This window comes from Salvelinus fontinalis, chromosome 11, assembly GCF_029448725.1.
Source record: "Salvelinus fontinalis isolate EN_2023a chromosome 11, ASM2944872v1, whole genome shotgun sequence".
NCBI classification, from domain to species: domain Eukaryota; kingdom Metazoa; phylum Chordata; class Actinopteri; order Salmoniformes; family Salmonidae; genus Salvelinus; species Salvelinus fontinalis.
Window position 1 is genome coordinate 22,648,326 of NC_074675.1, and position 20,985 is coordinate 22,669,310.

The 20,985-nt window shown below is 46.1% G+C and overlaps 2 protein-coding genes across 2 annotated transcripts; one reads left to right on the forward strand and one right to left on the reverse strand.

Moving 5' to 3' along the window:
• The first annotated feature begins 124 nt into the window (after positions 1 to 124).
• LOC129865295 (spexin prohormone 1-like) lies at positions 125 to 1,520 on the forward strand. The gene is made up of 5 exons (XM_055937957.1): positions 125 to 231; positions 394 to 532; positions 771 to 833; positions 1,007 to 1,093; positions 1,264 to 1,520. The coding sequence occupies exons 1-5, from the start codon at positions 226 to 228 to the stop codon at positions 1,326 to 1,328; spliced, it is 360 nt and encodes a 119-aa protein (XP_055793932.1). The 5' UTR covers positions 125 to 225; the 3' UTR covers positions 1,329 to 1,520.
• On the reverse strand, positions 1,329 to 20,691 carry LOC129865294 (glycogen [starch] synthase, liver-like). Its single transcript, XM_055937956.1, has 10 exons — positions 16,704 to 20,691; positions 15,357 to 15,475; positions 12,595 to 12,701; positions 12,320 to 12,388; positions 11,613 to 11,679; positions 7,318 to 7,431; positions 6,180 to 6,306; positions 2,790 to 2,943; positions 2,381 to 2,455; positions 1,329 to 2,025 (listed from the first exon to the last, which is right to left on the reverse strand). The coding sequence occupies exons 3-10, from the start codon at positions 12,660 to 12,662 to the stop codon at positions 2,001 to 2,003; spliced, it is 699 nt and encodes a 232-aa protein (XP_055793931.1). The 5' UTR covers positions 12,663 to 12,701; positions 15,357 to 15,475; positions 16,704 to 20,691; the 3' UTR covers positions 1,329 to 2,000.
• Between the last annotated feature and the right edge of the window lie 294 nt (positions 20,692 to 20,985).

A 20,985-nucleotide genomic window follows, 5' to 3' on the forward strand; every position in this document is an offset into this window, starting at 1 on the left:
GATTTGATTGGTTCCTCTCTGCATTCCCTCTCTGCGCTTGGAGTCCACCTCTCTTTCATCAAATTGACATGACCTATTGCTGTTGACATCCATAACGCATTGCGCTGTGGGCTACGAGGTCTCACTCACCAGTCCAATATAAATACAGGGATCACATTTGCCAAGGCACACAACTTCTGCCCGGACTTCTACTGGCATTACAGGGATCTAATATCCTCCGTCGCAATGAAGGTAAGTTGCCTGTTGAGGTACATTTTGATCTTTTCGTTTTTATGAATGGAGATGAGCATGGCACATGCAAATTATGAACTTCTTGTCATTTATTTGGAACGCATATTTGTTTTACATTGTCTGCTTGTTCATACAGCATAACTCTACTTTTAACTGTTTCAGGGTGTGAGGACTATTACAGCTTATGCACTTGCTCTTTTACTTCTGGTAACGCTCGTCTCCCATTCGTGGAGCGCACCGAAAGGCAGTTTCCAGAGGAGAAATTGGTCACCTCAGGCAATGCTGTACCTCAAGGGCACTCGTATGTATACTACCTACATTAGTCTAATCATACTTTGCATTCCTTTGACATACCTTTTAAATGTATTTCTGCATTTATGTCCTCCACAGAGAATAATTGGAAATAATATGCACTGTAAGGGAATTAACATTATCATTTAAATCTGAAGTTGTCTATTATTTCCTTATCATGTATGTTTATTTATGAATGCAACTCAAATATATTGCACTTCATAACTGTGTGTATGTTGCTATTACAGAGGGACGACGGTTTATCAGCGAGGACAGAAAAGAGGGAGACGTATATGACACATTACATTTAGGTAAATACAATACACTTGTATTTGGCAGTATGCACATATTCTTATTTTGTATGACTCTGCTACTGTATGGCTCTGTAAAGTAGTGCACTGTATGGGGAATAGGGTGATTTGAGATTTTAACATCATCTTTTACTTTGACCTATCATTACTCTGTTATGACATCCTCTTTTCAGAGACTCGGAGTCAAAACACAGAGAAACTCAGTGTGAACCAGGCAGCCACAGTCCTGCTCAATTTCCTGCAGCAAGCCAAGGAGGATGGTGAGTTGGGTCATATTGCAGCCTACAGTAATGGTTAAGGATACATCCAAGCTAGCCAGGAAGCCCACCTCAATAGGCGCTAATTCAGGCATCGGGTTCCCTTAACTACATCCAAGCTATAGGTTTGAAATTGCCATAAAGTTAATTGCACTTATCTTTTTTCGTTTCAGGAGAAGAAAATCCTGAACAGCTGTACTTTCAAGACTTGCCGGCATGGAAAAGAGAGTACTTCTGATGTATTTTTATAATGTATTTATTATTGTTGATAACATCCTAATCTATTGCATCTGTTGATCTCTTGTTGTTGGATGTAGACTATTTAATGCAATGTGAGAAAAACACTGGACTCTAAGTACGGCTACACTGAAAATGTTTGAATGTGTTATTTAATACAATGTTTAATAAAATTATTTTGAATTCATAGCAACACTTGTCTAAGGGTATCTGATCATAGAAGTAATGTGTTCAGGACTAGGGTTGGCCATCCCAGCCTATAGAGAGAGAGAGACCTCTCAATGCAATTCCTGATATATAACTATTGATTAAACTATTCATGTTTCATTTGCTATGGGCGTGAGGGGACTTTTATCATCAAAATAATAGGTATTTTCTCTTAGAAATTATACAAAGGTAGTATGTGTAACAGCTGCTTAAGGCTCAGTGTCCCTACAACAGATCTAATATTGTACGTTCAGGGCTGGAACAAAACACTGCACATACTGCAGCTATCAAGGACCAGGGTTGGCCATACCAGGCTAGTAGCGAGAGATCTCTGTTGGCAGTCTCTCCTGGGTGTGTCTTCTTGCCCTCGGGCGTGACACACAGAGTGAAGGGGGCTTTGATGTTCTGCCTGTCCCGCTCTGACTCCTTATCTTCATCATATGGCTCTTCATCATCATCCTCCTCATCACTGTGGTGGGGGGTAGAGTGCACTGACGCCGAGGGGGAGGGGGGCACAGAGAGAGAGAGAGAGAGAGAGAGAGGAGAGACAAATTATTCACGTCTCTGGAAAAACCACAGTGCAACTGCACCTGTACAATACATACAACATACAAACCGTGAACACATGAGCAGAGAGAGAGAGAGAAACAGGGAGAGGTTGTTTTACTCAAGAAGGAAGTGCTCAGAAAACAGTAGTAACAGATTGGACAAATACAAAAGGATGTCTTGTCATTTACTAAAATGTTAGGTTGTCAATTCAAGCTCAGGGAATGGATGAACTCTGAATCTCTGACGCATCTATAGTGTCAATCAATAGAGCCAGAGGAAGACAGACTCTCCTCTCACCTGTTGAGGGGCCAGCGGCTCCATCTTGTCAGGGAAAGCCCTGCTGAGAGCCAGGCTCCGGGTGTGCATGAAGAACTGCAAACATAAATCAACTGAATCGATTGAACCACAACTAAAACACAACTGAACTAATCCCGAATCAACTGAACTAGTCTGAACAAGGAACAATAAAATAATTCTCCAAAGAAAGAAGGGACATTGTTTACATTACATGTTACAAAAGGAAATCGTACAAATAACAAAGCATAACAATGAAGTTAGCACCAAAAGCACGCAATTCAGTGGAATTAGTTTCAGTATGCCGCAATGGTGGTCATCGTATTTTGTTTTCTAAACTTTGTTGCATTGTGAGATCCACCTGCCTTTCAAACCATTAGGTAAACAGGGACATGGACCCATAGCGACTCACCCGTCCCAGTCCAGCAGGTCCGACAACCTCTCTGTGCGGTTCCTCTGGATGATGCGCTGTCGTCTGGATTGCTGGCAGAACCCGAACATGAACTGGGTTAGCTGGTTACACGAGTCATCTGCCGAATGGAACCGCCGGTCCACTATGTAGATCCCTGAGAGGAGCGGGACAGATACGGACCAGTGAGACGCAGGAATAAAGTATTCCATTCTATTATAAATAGAGAACTTATTCTATTCTAAACTGCTGACTGAAGTAGGGTCTTGAATTTCACTGATAAAAAGAGAGTCACTCTGTTCTTCTGGGTTTCGGGGAACTCCCAAAGTATATGACACATGTTCCAGCCGAAGCCAAACAGGTTGGTGGTCACACTGGGTATCCCCCATCACAGTACACTCAAATCAAATCAAGTGCATTTGTCACGTGCGCCGAATACAACGGGTGTAGACCTTACAGTGAAATGCCTACTTACAGGCTCTAAACAACAGTGCGAAAAAAAGGTGTGTGTGTGTGTGTGTGTGTGTGTGTGTGTGTGTGTGTGTGTGTGTGTGTGTGTGTGTGTGTGTGTGTGTGTGTGTGTGTGTGTGTGTGTGTGTGTGTGTGTGTGTGTGTGTGTGTGTGTGTGTGTGTGTGTGTGTGTGTGCGTGTGTAGGTAAGTAAAGAAATAAAACAACAGTAAAAAGACATTTGAAAATAAAAATAGCAAGGCTATATACAGACACTGGTTAGTTAGGCTTATTGAGGTAATATGTACATGTAGGTATGGTTAAAGTGACTATGCATATATGATGAACAGAGAGTAGCAGTAGCGTAAAAAGAGGGGTTGGCGGGTGGTGGGACACAATGCAGATAGCCCGGTTAGCCAATGTGCGGGAGCACTGGTTGGTCGGACAAATTGAGGTAGTATGTACATGAATGTATAGTTAAAGTGACTATGCATATAAGATAAACAGAGAGTAGCAGCAGCGTAAAAGAGGGGTTGGGGGGGGGTGGCACACAATGCAAATAGTCCAGGTAGCCATTTGGTTACCTGTTCAGGAGTCTTATAGCTTGGGGGTAAAAACTGTTGAGAAGCCTTTTTGTCCTAGACTTGGCACTCTGGTACCGCTTGCCATGCGGTAGTAGAGAGAACAGTCTATGACTGGGGTGGCTGGGGTCTTTGACAAATTTTAGGGCCTTCCTCTGACACCGCCTGGTGTAGAGGTCCTGGATGGCAGGCAGCTTTGCCCCAGTGATGTACTGGGCCATACACACTACCCTCTGAAGTGCCTTGAGGTCGGAGGCCGAGCAATTGCCGTACCAGGCAGTGATGCAACCGGTCAGGATGCTCTCGGTGTTGCAGCTGTAGAACCTTTTGAGGATCTCAGGACCCATGCCAAATCTTTTTAGTTTCCTGAGGGTGAATAGGCTTTGTCGTGCCCTCTTCACGACTGTCTTGATGTGTTTGGACCATTCTAGTTTGTAGTTGATGTGGACACCAAGGAACTTGAAGCTCTCAACATGCTCTACTACAGCCCTGTCGATGAGAATGGGGGCGTGCTCGGTGCTCCTTTTCCTGTAGTCCACAATGATCTCCTTAGCCTTGGTTACGTTGAGGGATAGGTTGTTATTCTGGCACCACCCGGCCAGGTCTCTGACCTCCTCACCATAGGCTGTCTCATCGTTGTCGGTGATCAGGCCTGCCACTGTTGTGTCGTCTGCAAACTTAATGATGGTGTTGGAGTCGTGCCTGGCCATGCAGTCGTGGGTGAACAGTGTGTACAGGAGGGGACTGAGCACGCACCCCTAGGGTGCTCCAGTGTTGAAGATCAGCGTGGCAGATGTGTTGCTACCTACCCTCACCACCTGGGGGCGGCCCGTCAGGAAGTCCAGGATCCAGTTGCAGAGGGAGGTGTTTAGTCCCAGGCTCCTTAGCTTTGTGATGAGCTTTAAGGGTACTATGGTGTTGAACGCTGAGCTGTAGTCAATCAATAGCATTCTCACATAGGTGTTCCTTTTGTCCAGGCCAGTGTGGAGTGCAATAGAGATTGCATCATCTGTGGATCTGTTTGGGTGGTATGCAAATTGGAGTGGGTCTAGGGTTTCTGGGATAATGGTATTGATGTGAGCCATTACCAGCCTTTCAAAGCACTTCATGGCTACGGACGTGAGTGCTACGGGTCTGTAGTCATTTAGGCAGGTTTCCTTTGTGTTCTTGGGCACAGGGACTATGGTGGTCTGCTTGAAACATGTTGGTATTACAGACTCAATCAGGGACATGTTGAAAATGTCAGTGAAGACACTGACATTGGTCAGCACATGCACGGAGCACACGTCCTGGTAATCTGTCTGGCACCGCAGCCTTGTGTATGTTGACCTGTTTAAAGGTCTTACTCACGTCAGCTACGGAGAGCGTGATCACACAGTCATCCGGAACAGCTGATGCTCTCATGCATGCCTCAGTGTTGCTTGCCTCGAAGCGAGCATAGAAGTGATTTAGCTTGTCTGGTAGGCTCATGTCACTGGGCAGCTCGCGGCTGTGCTTCCCTTTGTAGTCTGTAATAGTTTGCAAGCCCTGCCACATCCGACGAGCGTCGGAGCCGGTGTAGTATGATTCAATTTTAGCCCTGTATTGACGCTTTGCCTGTTTGATGGTTCGTCTCAGGGCATAGCGGGATTTCTTATAAGCTTCCAGGTTAGAGTCCCACACCTTGAAAGCGGCAGCTCTACCCTTTAGCTCAGTGCGAATGTTGCCTGTAATCCATGGCTTCTGGTTGGGGTATGTACGTACAGTCACTGTGGGGATGACGTCCTCGACGCACTTATTGATAAAGCCAGTGACTGATGTGGTGTATTCCTCAATGTCATCGGAAGAATCCCAGAGCATGTTCCAGTCTGTGATAGCAAAACAGTCCTGTAGTTTAGCATCTGCTTCATCTGACCACTTTTTTATATACCGAGTCACTGGTGCTTCCTGCTTTAATTTTTGCTTGTAAGCAGGAATCAGGAGGATAGAGTTGTGGTCGGATTTACCAAGTGGAGGGCGAGGGAGAGCTTTGTACGCGTCTCTGTGTGTGGAGTACAGGTGATCTAGAATTTTTCTCCCTCTGGTTGCACATTTAACATGTTGATAGAGATTTGGTCGAACTGATTTAAGTTTCCCTGCATTAAAGTCTCCTGCCACTAGGATCACCGCCACTGGGTGAGTGGTTTCCTGTTTGCTTATTTCCTTATACAGCTGACTGACTCAGCTGGGGAACAATAACAACTACAACATAATAGTGCACCCACACATCATACAACACTCCACACATATGAAGGAATACACAAAAACAGTGATATAAACATTTGCCAGAGAAAACCAAAGTGATGGAGTTTATGTTTGCAGGCTGTGTAAGTGTGACAGGTCACCTGGTGTGTATCCCCAGGGCTCATAGTAAGAAGGAAAGACCCCCAGGCGACAGCCTCGTACAAACTCCTCATTGTCAATAGGAAGCAGGGGGCTGGTGGATGACAGGAACTCTGGGTGGAACACTATCTGATAGTATCAGGAAACATGTCTGTTAGTACCATTTAGAATAAAATATAGAGATCAGCACTACACTGGCTATACTGTATGCTCTAAGGGTCCTCTGTAACTCAGTTAGTAGAGCATGGAGCTAGAAACACGAGGATAGTGGGCTCGATATCCAGGACCAACCGTACATAAAATCTATGCACGCATAACTGTAAGTCACTTAGGATAAAAGTGTCTGCTAAATGGCATATACTGTATACTCTAATGCAGGGGTTCCCAAACTTTTTTTGTTTGTGACCCACCAATTGAACTGTCTTTTGAGCCACAACCCACCATAAGTGTTGTGAGGTGAAAAGACATACACTGACCAAAGAATAAGTAAAATATATTATCGTGGCAGCGGAGAGAAAATTTCAACGCTAATCTCCTGCAATTCCACACATCCTGCCATAGAGCTGAAAGAAAATGTTGCAATTTTAAAGCCAATTTCCTGAAATTCTATACAGTTTGCCATGGAGGTTAGAGAACATTTAGTAGTTTTAAAGCTAATTTTCTACAATTCTACGCATTTTGACATGGCTAATGCTGTGTTCTTATGCTCAGACATTATAACAAAATCAATGGGGGCCTAATTGTCTAGCTTTTATTTTGTTGATTGTAAATTCTCAACAATTCTAAGTTATTATAGAAAAATGTATATGCCATTATCTTTTCCACATATTTTCTATTTGATTTGAGTCCTTTAAGTACAATGAAAGCGTTATTCTATATGGGGGGGGGGTCAATGTCATCCCGACCAACAGTTTGGGAACCACTGCTCTAATGGAAAAAATAACACTTTGATAGTACTTTACATAAAAGCAACAGGTATTACTTATCATATGCGCATATGAGCCTTTATGATATCTTTAATATTGTCAACGTCTCGGCTGCCAGACCTTCTCCAGACAATTCTTCAACTGGTTTAACACAATAAACGAGGCAAAACATTATCATAAACAAACATGGACATCAAACGAACATCCTGCATACCTTGACTCGGACAGTGCAAGCGCTGAAGAGGCCGACGCGTCTCACGTTGGCCAGGATAGGGTCAGAGGTGTCATCCCGCATGCTGTGAGTGGTCACTGGAGGAAGGGCGTGTCTCTGCAGAGAGAGAGACAGACAGAGTACAGTGTGTGTGTGTGTCTGTGTACTTGCATGCATGTGCATGTGTTGTGACTGCGTCATCACTGTGCACGTGCCTTGAGCAGTAAACATGGCGCGTATCAACATCTATAAGTCACTGATCCATGACTAATCACCTTTACGTGTAGACATCAGGAATATGGATCTGAAGAAGAATATCTATCCATTGGCCTAATGATATTTAATGATTCTCTTCTCTTGGGATTACCCTCAAAAGCCTTTCTCCCAAGAAGATATGAACTTGCATGTGAAAGAGTTGCTGAACAGACAGCGATGCTAAAAACATGTCACAGGTGAACAGGCTGCTACATCGCACGTCAGCTTTGAGGCGTAAGAACTTAGCAGACACGCAAAGCCATTTGTCACCCTAACCACTGTGTGAATGTGTAACGGTCCTGACCTGTTTTATGTTGTTTTTGTATGTGTTTATGGTCAGGGCGTGTGTTTTGGGTGGGCAGTCTATGTTTTGTATTTCTAGGTTGGTTTTTGTGTTCGGCCTGGTATGATTCTCAATTAGAGACAGGTGTGTATCGTTTGTCTCTAATTGAGAGTCATACTAAGGCAGCCAGGGTTTCACTGGGGTTTTGTGGGTGTTTGTTCCTGTGTCCCTCACAGGACGGTTGAAGGTTAGTCACATTTGTTGTTTTGTAGTGTCTTGTTTGCTGTTGTCATTAAAAGATGTCTTATTTCCCTCAATCCGCATCTTGGTCCTATCCATGCTCCTTCTCGTCTAAGGGGGAGAACAACAATGACGGCCTTTACAGAAACACCCACCACAACAGGACCAAGCGGATTGAGGAGAGAGAAAAGGAACTACAGCAATGGGGAAAAGAGGAATGGACTTGGGAGGAGATTCTGGACGGAGAAGGACCCTGGGCAGAGCCAGAGGAGTGTCGCCGCCCCAAAGCGGAGCTGGAGGCAGCAAAAGCGGAGAGGAGGTTTTATGAGGCAAAAGCAAGGCAGAGCGGCTGGAAGCCCGAGAGGCTCACCCAAAAATTTCTTGGGGGGGGGGGGGGGGGGGGGGGGCTAAAGGGGAGTGTGGCGAAGCCGGGTTGGATACCTGAGCCAACTCCCCGGGCTTGCCGTGGAGTAAGAGGGCGTCGTACTGGTCAGACACCGTGTTATGCGGTAAAGCGCACGGTGTCCCCAGTACGCGTGCTTAGCCCAGTGCGGGCTATTCCACCTTGCCGCACTGGGAGGGCTAGGTTGGGCATCGAGCCGAGTGCCATGAAGCCGGCCCAACGTATCTGGTCTCCAGTACGTCTCCTCGGGCCGGCGTACATGGCACCAGCCTTACAGGTGGTGTCCCCGGTTCGCCTGCATAGCCCAGTGCGGGCTATTCCACCTCGCCGCACTGGCAGGGCTACGGGGACCATTCAACCTGGTAAGGTTGGGGAGGCTCGGTGCTCAAGAGCACGTGTCCTCCTTCACGGTCCGGTATATCCGGCGCCACCTTCCCACCCCAGCTCAGTACCACCAGTGCCTACACCACGCACCAGGCTTCCAGTGCATCTCCAGAGCCCTGTTCCTCTTCCACGCACTCTCCCTATGGTGCGTGTCTCCAGCCCGGTACCTCCAGTTCCGGTACCACGCACCAGGCCTAGAGTGCGCCACGAGAGTCCAGTGTGCCCAGTTCCTGTTCCCCGCACTCGCCCTGAGGTGCGTGCCCTCAGCCCGGTACCTCCAGTTCCGGTACCACGCACCAGGCCTATAGTGCGTCTCAGCCGGCCAGAGTCTGCCGTCTGCCTAGCGCCAGAGCCGTCCTGCCATGACCAGCCAGAGCCTTCCTGCCATGACCAGCCAGAGCCGTCCTGCCATGACCAGCCAGAGCCGTCCTGCCATGACCAGCCAGAGCCGTCCTGCCATGACCAGCCAGAGCCGTCCTGCCATGACCAGCCAGAGCCGTCCTGCCATGACCAGCCGGAGCCGTCCTGCCATGACCAGCCGGAGCCGTCCTGCCATGACCTGCCGGAGTCCCTCAGCCAGGACCTGCCGGAGTCCCTCAGCCAGGACCGGTCGGAGTCCCTCAGCCAGGACCGGTCGGAGTCCCTACGCCCGGACCGGTCGGAGTCCCTCAGCCCGGACCTGCCGGAGTCCCTCAGCCCGGACCTGCCGGAGTCCCTCAGCCCGGACCTGCCGGAGTCCCTCAGCCCGGACCTGCCGGAGTCCCTCAGCCCGGCCCTGCCGGAGTCCCTCAGCCCGGCCCTGCCGGAGTCCCTCAGCCCGGCCCTGCCGGAGTCCCTCAGCCCGGCCCTGCCGGAGTCCCTCAGCCCGGCCCTGCCGGAGTCCCTCAGCCCGGCCCTGCCGGAGTCCCTCAGCCCGGCCCTGCCGGAGTCCCTCAGCCAGGACCTGCCGGAGTCCCTCAGCCAGGACCTGCCGGAGTCCCTCAGCCAGGACCTGCCGGAGTCCCTCAGCCAGGACCTGCCGGAGTCCCTCAGCCAGGACCTGCCGGAGTCCCTCAGCCAGGACCTGCCGGAGTCCCTCAGCCAGGACCTGCCGGAGTCCCTCAGCCAGGACCTGCCGGAGTCCCTCAGCCAGGACCTGCCGGAGTCCCTCAGCCAGGACCTGCCGGAGTCCCTCAGCCAGGACCTGCCGGAGTCCCTCAGCCAGGACCTGCCGGAGTCCCTCAGCCAGGACCTGCCGGAGTCCCTCAGCCAGGACCTGCCGGAGTCCCTCAGCCAGGACCTGCCGGAGTCCCTCAGCCAGGACCTGCCGGAGTCCCTCAGCCAGGACCTGCCGCCCCTTATCCCGGTGCTGCCCCTTATCCCGGTGCTGCCCCTTATCCCGGTGCTGCCCCTTATCCCGGTGCTGCCCCTTATCCCGGTGCTGCCCCTTATCCCGGTGCTGCCCCTTCATTTAGGTGGTGTTAGTGGGAGGGTGGTCATTGGGAGGGGGATAAAGAAGCGGGGATTGATTATGGTGGGGTGGGGACCTCGCCCTCAGCCTGAGCCACCACCGTGGTCAACTGCCCACCCAGACCCTCCCCTGGACTTTGTGCTGGTGCGCCCGGCGTTCGCACCTTGAGGGGGGGGTTCTGTAACGGTCCTGACCTGTTTTATGTTGTTTTTGTATGTGTTTATGGTCAGGGCGTGTGTTTTGGGTGGGCAGTCTATGTTTTGTATTTCTAGGTTGGTTTTTGTGTTCGGCCTGGTATGATTCTCAATTAGAGACAGGTGTGTATCGTTTGTCTCTAATTGAGAGTCATACTAAGGCAGCCAGGGTTTCACTGGGGTTTTGTGGGTGTTTGTTCCTGTGTCCCTCACAGGACGGTTGAAGGTTAGTCACATTTGTTGTTTTGTAGTGTCTTGTTTGCTGTTGTCATTAAAAGATGGCTTATTTCCCTCAATCCGCATCTTGGTCCTATCCATGCTCCTTCTCGTCTAAGGGGGAGAACAACAATGACTGCCTTTACAGAATGCAGCAAAAGTGCAGACAGACAAGTCATTCTGTACTGGTACATCCCAGGGTCAACACAAATGGCAGTGAGAGTAACGACGGCCACAATCTGTCCGCCAATCAAACACTTGTGTCCTCCTTTTACGCCTAAACACATGTGACATGAATAAATCGAAGTGACAATGCCATTGTTATTGGCACTTTGCTATTAAATACTGCAACACCATCCAATCTATTGACCCATGGCCTGGTGTTATGGAGGTTCAATGATTCACACTGGGCTGTATAACTGCAGGGTCCATTCATTCATGGTTTTAGCACCAGGTATCCCCCAGTCCCATTCTGAATTGATCACCTTACAGGGTCATACCTCATATTGACCCTATAGGCCCATTCTACCATGTCGATGTTTAGTTACTCCATTCATATAACATCAGGGTACAATGTATGGGGATTCTCTGCACCATATTACCTTGTTGCCCAGTTTTCTCGGTCTTTCTACCACTCTGGTTGTCTCACACCCCAACTCTGTTTTATTTGATGTTCATCATACAATTGTCTATACACCGGTCTTTTAATCATAACATAGACCTGACCCAATCTACAATATGGAGACTGTCAGCATTCTCAACAACCTAACACTTATTGGCTTTATCGCTGTGTATAATGCACTTCTTACAACTATTCTATTCTATAACCTTTACCTCAGTATATTTCATACATTATCTCTCTTCGACTCCTACCTGTGTGGCATAGATGGCTCTCTTCATGATGGTGTCCAGGATGGTGTCCATATCAGGGATGTCTCCTCTGAAGACATCATGAGGTCATCAGCAGGTCAGAAAAGCAACACTCAAGTAATCACATTAGAACCCGCATGGACAAGCCCTTCATTAACACGGAAGCTCGTTCCACACTTTGGTAACGTGGAAGACCCAAAGGTCACACACCATCCGCATGAATTGACCCCCCCCCATTTGTTTTATACACTGCTGCTACTCGCTGTTTATTATCTATGCATGGTTACTTCACCCCTACCTACATGTACAAATGACCTCAACTAACCTGTACCCCCACACACTGACTCGGTACCGGTACCCCCTGTATATAGACTCGTTATTGTTATGTTATTGTGTTACTTTTTATAATTTTTTATTTTATTTGGTAAATATTTTCTTAACTCTTCTTGAACTGCACTGTTTTGGTGAAGGGCTTGTAAGTAAGCATTTCACGGTAAGGTCTACACTTGTTGTATTCGGCGCATGTGACAAATAGCATTTGATTTGATTTGATTTGAAGTGCAGCCTTAGTTCATTCATAACAAAAGGCTAAATGGCAGGGTTATCAAATAGAGGGGTGTTACACTGATATGACATACAGTACAGGTCTGGTGAATACACTGGTGGAAGAGAGCCTCTATATATTTTTTTATTGTTTTTAATTGACTTACTTTAACAAAGCCTCGTAAAGCCTCTTGCCAAACTTGTCTTTCACAGCGTCCCTGTCTTTCACAGCGTCCCTGAGAGAGATACATACAGTAGATAATGAGCAAACTGTTTTAGATTTAACATGTTAATAGGAACCATGTTGGCAACACGAGTTCCAAGGCAAAATTCTAAGAAGAATGCAAATTAGAACGTTATTTTCATGAAATGTTTGGTGCTAATATTGCAGACATTTTACAGAAGTCCATGAGGTGCACCATTGCGGGTTACAGAGACGTACCAGAGCTGTTTGCGCACCGCCTGTCCCTTCAGCATCTCCACGTTAAAGTTGTTGGTCTTGGCTGGCATGATGAAGAAAATCCCCACTGTGACGTTATTCTTATGCACCTGGGAGAGAAAGAAAAAAGCTTAAATGAGATGAAGAATTAAGGATTAACCTGTCATTAACCTGTCAGACCAGTAGATGTGCAGTATTGATTAGAGGCCCATTATTATTATTTTTAATTACATTGTAGAATAATAGTGAGGACATCAAAACTATGAAATAACACATGGGATCATGTAGTAACCAAAAATGTGTTAAGCAAATCAAAATATGTGTTATATTTGAGATTCTTCAAAGTAGCCACCCTTTGCCTTGATGACAGCTTTGCACACTCTTGGCATTCTCTCAGCCAGCTTCATGAGGTAGTCATCCAGAATGCATTTCAATTAACAGGTGTTAAAAGTAAAAAGTTAATTTGTGGAATTTATTTTCTTCTTAATGCTTGAGCCAATCAGTTGTGTTGTGACAAGGTAGGGGTGATATACAGAAAATAGATTTGCTAAAAGACCAAGTCCATATTATGGCAAGAACAGCTCAAATAAGCAAAGAGAAATGACAGTCCATCATTACTTTGACATGAAGGTCATTCAATACGGAAAATGTCAAGAACTTTGAACGTTTCTTCAAGTGCAGTCGCAAAAAACCATCAAGCGCTATGATGAAAGTGGCTCTCATGAGGACCGCCACAGGAAAGGAAGACCCAGAGTTACCTCTGCTGCAGAGGATAAGTTCATTAGAGTTACAACCCAAGTAAATGCTTCACAGAGTGAAAGTAACAGACACATGTCAACATCAACTGTTCAGAAGAGAATGCTATTGTTATTTTCAATGACAGCCTAGGAACAGTGGGTTAACTGCCTTGTTCAGGGGCAGAACGACAGATTTTTTTACCGTGTCAGCTCGGAGATTTGATTTTACAACCCTTCGGTTACTAGTCCAACTATTACGGCATTCAGAAGAAGAAGGTGAGGACCAAGGTGCAGCGTGATACGTGTTCATATTATTATTTATTTATTTTAAAATAATTTTTATCCCATTTTCTCCCCAATTTTCGTGGTATCCAATCGCTAGTAATTACTATCTTGTCTCATCGCTACAACTCCAGTACGGGCTCTGGAGAGACGAAAGCCATGCGTCCTCCGAAGCACAACCCAACCAAGCCGCACTGCTTCTTAACACAGCGCGCCTCCAACCCGGAAGCCAGCCGCACCAATGTGTCGGAGGAAACACCGTGTACCTGGCCCCCTTGGTTAGCGCGCACTGCGCCCGGCCCGCCACAGGAGTCGCTGGAGCGTGATGAGACAAGGATATCCCTACCGGCCAAACCCTCCCTAACCCAGACGACGCTATGCCAATTGTGCGTCGCCCCACGGACCTCCCGGTCGTGGCCAGCTGCGACAGAGCCTGGGCGAGAACCCAGAGACTCTGGTGGCGCAGTTAGCACTGCGATGCAGTGCCCTAGACCCCTGCGCCACCCGGGAGGCTTGTTCATATTATTTAATTGAAACTGAACACTAAATACAAAATAACAAAAGGAATAATAACCGAAACAGTTCTGACAGGTGATACAAACACTAAACAGAAAAATAACTATCCACAAACACAGGTGGGAACAGGCTACCTAATTATGGTTCTCAATCAGAGACAACGATAGACAGCTGCCTCTGATTGGGAACCATACCAGGCCAAACACATATAAACACAAAACATAGAACAACATAGAACACCAGACATAGAATGCCCACCCAAACTCACGCCCTGACCAACCAAAATAGAGACATAAAAAGGATCTCTAAGGTCAGGGCGTGACACCAACACTAACCACTAGGCTACCTGCCGGCCAAGAATCTCACAGACAAATTTCTGCAAAGAAACCACTACTAAAGGACACCAATAAGAAGAAGAAATTTGCTTGGGCCAAGAAACACGAGCAATGGACATCAGACCGGTGTAAATCTGTCCTTTGGTCTGATGAGTCCAAATTTGAGAGTTTTGGTTCCAACCGCCGTGTCTTTGTGAGACGCAGAGTAGGTTAACGGATGATCTCCGCATGTGTGGTTCCCACAATGAAGTATGGAGGAGGAGGAGTGATGGTGTGGGGTTGCTTTACTGGTGACACTGTCAGTGATTTATTTAGAATTCAAGGCACACTTAACCAGCATGGCTACCGCAGCATTCTGCAGCAATACGTCAACAGGACAATGACCCAAAACACACATCCAGGCTGTGTAAGGGCTATTTCACCAAGAAGGAGTGATGGAGTGCTGCATCGGATGACCTGGCCTCCAAAATCACCTGACTTCAACCCAATTGAGATGGTTTGGGATGAGTTGATGGCAGAGTGAAGGAAAAGCAGCCAACAAGTGCTCAGCATATGTGGGAACTCCTTAAAGACTGTTGGAAAAGCATTACAGGTGAAGCTGGTTGAGAGAATGCCAAGAGTGTGCAAGCTATCATCAAGGCAAAGGGTGGCTACTTTAAAGAATCTCAAATAAAAAATATATTTTGATTTGTTTAACACTTTTTTTGGTTACTATATGATTCCATATGCGTTATTTCATAGTTTTGATATCTTCACTATGATTCTGCAATGTAGAAAATAGTCAAATAAAGAAAAACCCTTGAATGAGTAGGTGTTTCTAAACTTTTGACTGGTACTGTAGTTAGCAGTATATTGGATAACAAACTTGAAAACATAATAAGGACTTAATTCTTACCCATCGAAGTGTCCCCTGATAAATTCCTGAATCCGACCCTGGTTAGTGGAGTGAAGGTTCTGGGAACTCGTGCATGGCTGAGAACTTCTTGATGTTCAATCCGTTCGGCATCACCATATCTGTACAGTAGACAGAGAGAAACCCAGCCTACTTCAATATCAAATATCCCCGCTCTGTCACTTTATGTTCAATAGTACAGTTGTAAAGTACAGTTGCAAAGACATGGGCACAGTGGACAGCAGCTCTCTCCAGACAGTAGCAATGGTAGATCTGCCTCTCACCAGCCTCCTGGTCTATGTTGAACTGACAGGGGAACATCAGAAATCAACACAAGAGTCATTAATAGGTCACTATTAAGAGATAACTATTGTGTAATTACCAATTGTCATGGACATTCTAAGTAAATATCAGTTAAATAGTGAATGAAACCTGTGAATAAAACTCTTTCAAATGTTCTACACTAACTATTATTGGGGCTATGGGGTTCATTTCGAGTTTGACAAATGTTTGAAGTAGGATCTCCCTTGAGTCTCCTGTCTGCCAGCGAGGAGGAGGCTTCCTCTTCCTCTTCATAATGAGAAGCTGCTGTCAATTACCCAGCCTGCCCAGTGAATGACCTTTAGGCCCACAATGACCTTTTTACATTTAGCCTGAGAGCCAATTACAGTACCATACACCAGCGCAAACACAACACAGACCCATAGCTTACTGACACACAGGGGAGACACTGGGAGAAACTCTAAATCTAACAAAAACACCTGAATCTGTGATAAGCAAAATGTTTTGTGAGGCATTTGAATAACAAAGCCACAGACCTATAGCTCACTGACGCACGGGAGAGATATTGGGAAAAACGAAACTCAAACTAACTCAAACAATGCTTAATGTATTGTAATGACCCGGCTGGGTCACAAAGAGAAAAGAGACGGACTCTAGGTGTGCAGGTCAGAACACAGGTTTATTCCTAAACTGGGCTATTGTTCAGGCCACAGCCCACGCCGCTAAATGCCGAACGTACACAATTATACCATGTCGAGTTAAGGGTCACTCTCATAGGAACAGATCAAGGCCCGAACAGAAGAGAGAGAGATGAGACAGTAATCCCTATTTATGCATTTCCAAACCCTGCGGGATTACCCATCATACCCCCCCAACCTTTCCATCTGTCCTGACATATTTAACCCCTGCTAGTAGCCATGAGAACCATAACACACCCACAAACACAGAACACAATACCGGGTCGTTACAGTATTATTACCCCAACATTGTTAAAGCTGAAAAAGTTAGTGAGGAATTTCAATAACGAAAGTTTACAGGTTTGTGTGTGTGTGTGTGTGGCCTCTTTACCTTGTCCAATTTGTTGTAGAAGACCACATTTCCGGCACAGAGGTATTGTCCCAACAGAGTGGAATGGGTTGTGAAGATGGTTGCCAAGGGAATCTTCCGCGAGCGACAGAGAATAAGTCCTCCCCCTGCCTGCCACTCATGGAAATGGTCGAGGACATTGGGCGAGTCTCCAAGCTGTTCGGTTAACTAGGAATGAAAGCAACGAATTACTGATGATTAGCTCAATAATCTCATATTACCCAAGAGGGTGAATATGTTTTGAGTAAAAAGAAGTAGGCTACTGTATCATTTATTTTTTAAAGGTATCTGACATTAAGGTATTCACATCAAGCAGATATTCTTGACTTCAAAAAACAAACCCATATACAGCAATCTTTAAACCTCTTTCAGAGTATTTTTCACAGCATCCTTAACAAGCTGACAAATTACTTCTTTAAAGAACCAGGCAACCATGGACCCAAAAACGTTTGCCTCACTGTAATGGGCGGGCATTCCGATACCACAGGTGTCCCACAGATCCCCCTTCCATCGGTCCAGGTTCCAGGCTGCTGACCCCGTGTCAAATAGGATCACATAGGAACTGCCAAAAGTACATCTAAAACATACAGTATAATCCCAACATAAGGGAAAGATAGATATGTGTGGTTCTAGAAGACAGTACCAACCAACACGAGACCCACAATCACAGTATCAAACACATGGGGCAAAGCTGAAATACTACAAAATAATAGTTTCTGAAGCTGCTGATGTATTTGTTTGTCTCTGATCCTGGAGATGGTGTTTGTCTGCCAACTTGTGGATTCATCATCTCTATCTAACTCCATTGGCGTTTACAGTGTAGGCCTACTTCTGTAGAAGTGCATGTCTGCCCTCTTCTGGACAGAAAGTACTATTACAGGATTGTGTATTCTCCATTTGCATGTCACACCTATAGAATAGAACATAAGATAATATAATACATCCGTAGTAGAGTGCCAGGCAGCCGTTGTCAATAAGGGCGTCCGTAGCTTTCTTGATGGCTGGGTTTGGGGGCTTACACTGCTCCACCTGGGTCTTGAAATTGTGTTCGTAAAACGGCCCCATCATGAATAAGTCCCCCCCCCCCATTTCATCCACTGTTATCTTGGCCTTGGTCTGGATCACTGTGTAGATCCCACCAACTGGAGGAAAAATATATAACATACATGAGATTCAAACTTTCTAACTTGTGACATGTTGTGACACACATGAGCGGAGGTGAGTGTGTCCACATATTAAGATATAGTTCTGCATGATATTGTGTATTTTGCACGATTAATAGTCTGGAATGAACAAAAACAAAGACCATGATATAAATAACAAAAGAAATGTGAAAATGCTGCGTAAAAGATAAGCTACGGTCAAATATTTGTGAAGAGGACCATCAACAATCAGAAACCCCTCTACTACGTTTGCACACCATGATAGGCGCATAAGACGTTTCCCTGATGCCAAATACAGATACATGATAAGCAGTGTTGGGGAAGCTACTCTTGAAATATAGTTTACCAAGCTACCAATTACTTCACTCTGGAATAATTTAAGCTCGACAAAAGCAACCCTTAAGAACAATATACTTTACTTAACTAAAATTCACTTTGAAAAAACAGTTCACTAAGTCCAAACTACTTTTTAAGAAAATACAGTTAAGAAAGTATTTACTAAATAAACTAAAGTAAAAAAAAAAAAAAAAGTAACACAATAAAATAACAAGATTGAGGCTATATACAGGGGGTACCGGTACAGAGTCAGTGTGCGGGGGTACAGGTTAGTTGAGGTAATTTGTACATGTAGGAAGGGGTCAAGTGACTATGCATAGATAATAAACAGCGAGTAGCAGCAGTGTAAAAACAAAAGGGGGGTCAATGCAAATAGTCTGGGTGGCCATTCGAGTAATTGTTCAGCAGTCTTATGGCTTGGGGTAGAAGCTGTTTAGAAGCCTCTTGGACCTAGACTTGGCGCTCTGGTACCGCTTGCCGTGCGGTAGCAGAGAGAACAGTCTATGACTAGAGTGGCTGGAGTCTTTGACAATTTTTAGGGCCTTCCTCTGACACCGCCTGGTATAGAGGTCCTGGATGGCAGGAAGCTTGGCCCCGGTGATGTACTGGGCCGTACGCACTACCCTCTGTAGTGCCTTGCGGTCGGAGGCAGAGCAGTTGCCATACCACTCTCGATGGTGCAGCTTTAAAACCTTTGAGGATCTGAGGACCCATGCCAAATCTTTTCAGTCTCCTGAGGTGGAATAGGTTTTGTCGTGCCCTCTTCACAACTGTCTTGGTGTGCTTGGACCATGATAGTTTGTTGGTGATGTGGACGCCAAGAAACTTGAAGCTCTCAACCTGCTCCACTACAGCGCCGTCGATGAGAATGGGGGCATGCTCGGTCCTCCTTTTCTTGTTGTCCACAATCATCTCCTTTGTCTTGATCACGTTGAGGGAGAGGTTGTTGTCCTGGCACCACACGGTCAGGTCTCTGACCTCCTCCCTATAGGCTGTCACATCGTTGTCGGTGATCAGGCCTACCACTGTTGTGTCATCAGCAAAATTAACAATAGTGTTGGAGTCGTACCTGGCCGTTACAGTCATAAGTGAACAGGGAATACAGGAGGAGACTGAGGACGCACCCCTGAGGGACCCCCGTGTTGAGTTTTAGCGTGGCGGATGTGTTGTTACCTACCCTTACCACTTGGGGGCAGCCCGTCAGGAAGTCCAGGATATAGTTGCAGAGGGAGGTGTTTAGTCACAGGGTCCTTAGCTTTGTGATGAGCTTTGAGGGAACTATGGTGTTGAACGCTGAACTGCAGTCCATGAAAAGCATTCTCAAATAGGTGTTCCTTTTGTCCAGGTGGGAAATGGCAGTGTGGCATGTAATAGAGATTGCATCATCTGTGGATCTGTTGGTGCGGTACGCAAATTGGAGTGGGTCTAGGGTTTCTGGGATAATGGTGTGAGCAATGACCAGCTTTTCAAAACATTTCATGGCTACAGACTTGAGTGCTTCGGGTCAGTAGTCATTTAGGCAGGATACCTTAGTGTTCTTGGGAACAGGGACTATGGTGGTCTGCTTGAAACATGTTGGTATTACAGACTCAGACAGGGAAAGGTTGAACATGTCAGTGAAGACACTTGCCAGTTGGTCAGCGCATGCTCGGACTACACGTCCTGGTAAACCGCCTGGTCCAGCGACCTTGTGAATGTTGACCTGTTTAAAGGTCTTACTCACATCAGCTGCTGCGAGCTTATTCACACAGTCGCCAGGAACATCTGATGCTCTCATGCATGTTTCAGTGTTACTTGCCTCGAAGCGAGCAAGTTATTTAGCTCGTCTGGTAGGCTCGTGTCACTGGGCAGCTCTCGGCTGTGCTTCCCTTTGTAGTCTGTAATAGTTTGCAAGCCCTGCCACATCCGACGAGCGTCGGAGTACACTTTGCCTGTTTGATGGTTCTTCGGAAGGCATAGCGGGATTTCTTATAAGCTTCTGGGTTAGAGTACCTCTCCTTGAAAGCGGCAGCTCTACCCTTTAGCTCAATGCGAATGTTGCCTGTAATCCATGGCTTCTGGTTGGGGTATGTACGTACAATGTCCTCAATGCATTTATTGATAAAGCCAGTGACTGATGTGGTATACTCCTCAATGCCATCGGAAGAATCCCGGAATATAATCCAGTCTGTGCTAGCAAAACAGTCCTGTAGTTTAGCATCTGCTTCATTTGATCACTTTTTTATAGACCGAGTCACTGGTGCTTCCTGCTTTAATTTTTGCTTGGCACTCCATAGTCCTATTTCTCAATATTGCCTAGCCTATAGGTGGTTTAGCCTATAGGTAGGCATATTGGTGGTATATGGCATCATTTCTCATTAAATAATCTGGGTTTCACTCCCAGAAATAGTCCCCCATATGTTGTGTTGGCTATGCAAACACTTGGCACCCCCAATGCATCCTAAATGAGTTGTGTTTTAAACATGGGGTTGAATGTTGGTCAAATAAAATGCATCCACTTCTGATGGCCCAATATTACAAGAATCAATCATGGGTGAAGTAATTTATATGGATGTCAACCAAACGCATAATTGATATTTGGCTAGTGTCTGCTGCCCAAAATCTTCCCATATCCCTCAAACCTCTCATGCACTCTAGCAAACTGCATCAATTCAACAATGACCACATCTGACAGTCAAATTTTCAGAGAAAAGTCATCCCTTGGCGCGGATTGTCAACATTTCCTAGAATATAATGAATTATTCATTTCAGCACCACTAAGCAGT

Excerpts from the sequence above, each read along its gene's own strand:
- LOC129865295 (XM_055937957.1), top strand. Across the intron at positions 533-770 it reads GCTGTACCTCAAGGGCACTC|AGGGACGACGGTTTATCAGC; the intron begins GTATGTATACTA and ends TTGCTATTACAG. Across the intron at positions 1,094-1,263 it reads GCAGCAAGCCAAGGAGGATG|GAGAAGAAAATCCTGAACAG; the intron begins GTGAGTTGGGTC and ends TTTTCGTTTCAG.
- LOC129865294 (XM_055937956.1), bottom strand. The coding sequence starts at position 12,662 with ATGCCAGCCAAGACCAACAACTTTAACGTGGAGATGCTGAAGGGACAG. Across the intron at positions 6,307-7,317 it reads CTTGCACTGTCCGAGTCAAG|ATAGTGTTCCACCCAGAGTT; the intron begins GTATGCAGGATG and ends TGATACTATCAG. Across the intron at positions 2,944-6,179 it reads GCCCTGGGGATACACACCAG|GGATCTACATAGTGGACCGG; the intron begins GTGACCTGTCAC and ends CGCTCCTCTCAG.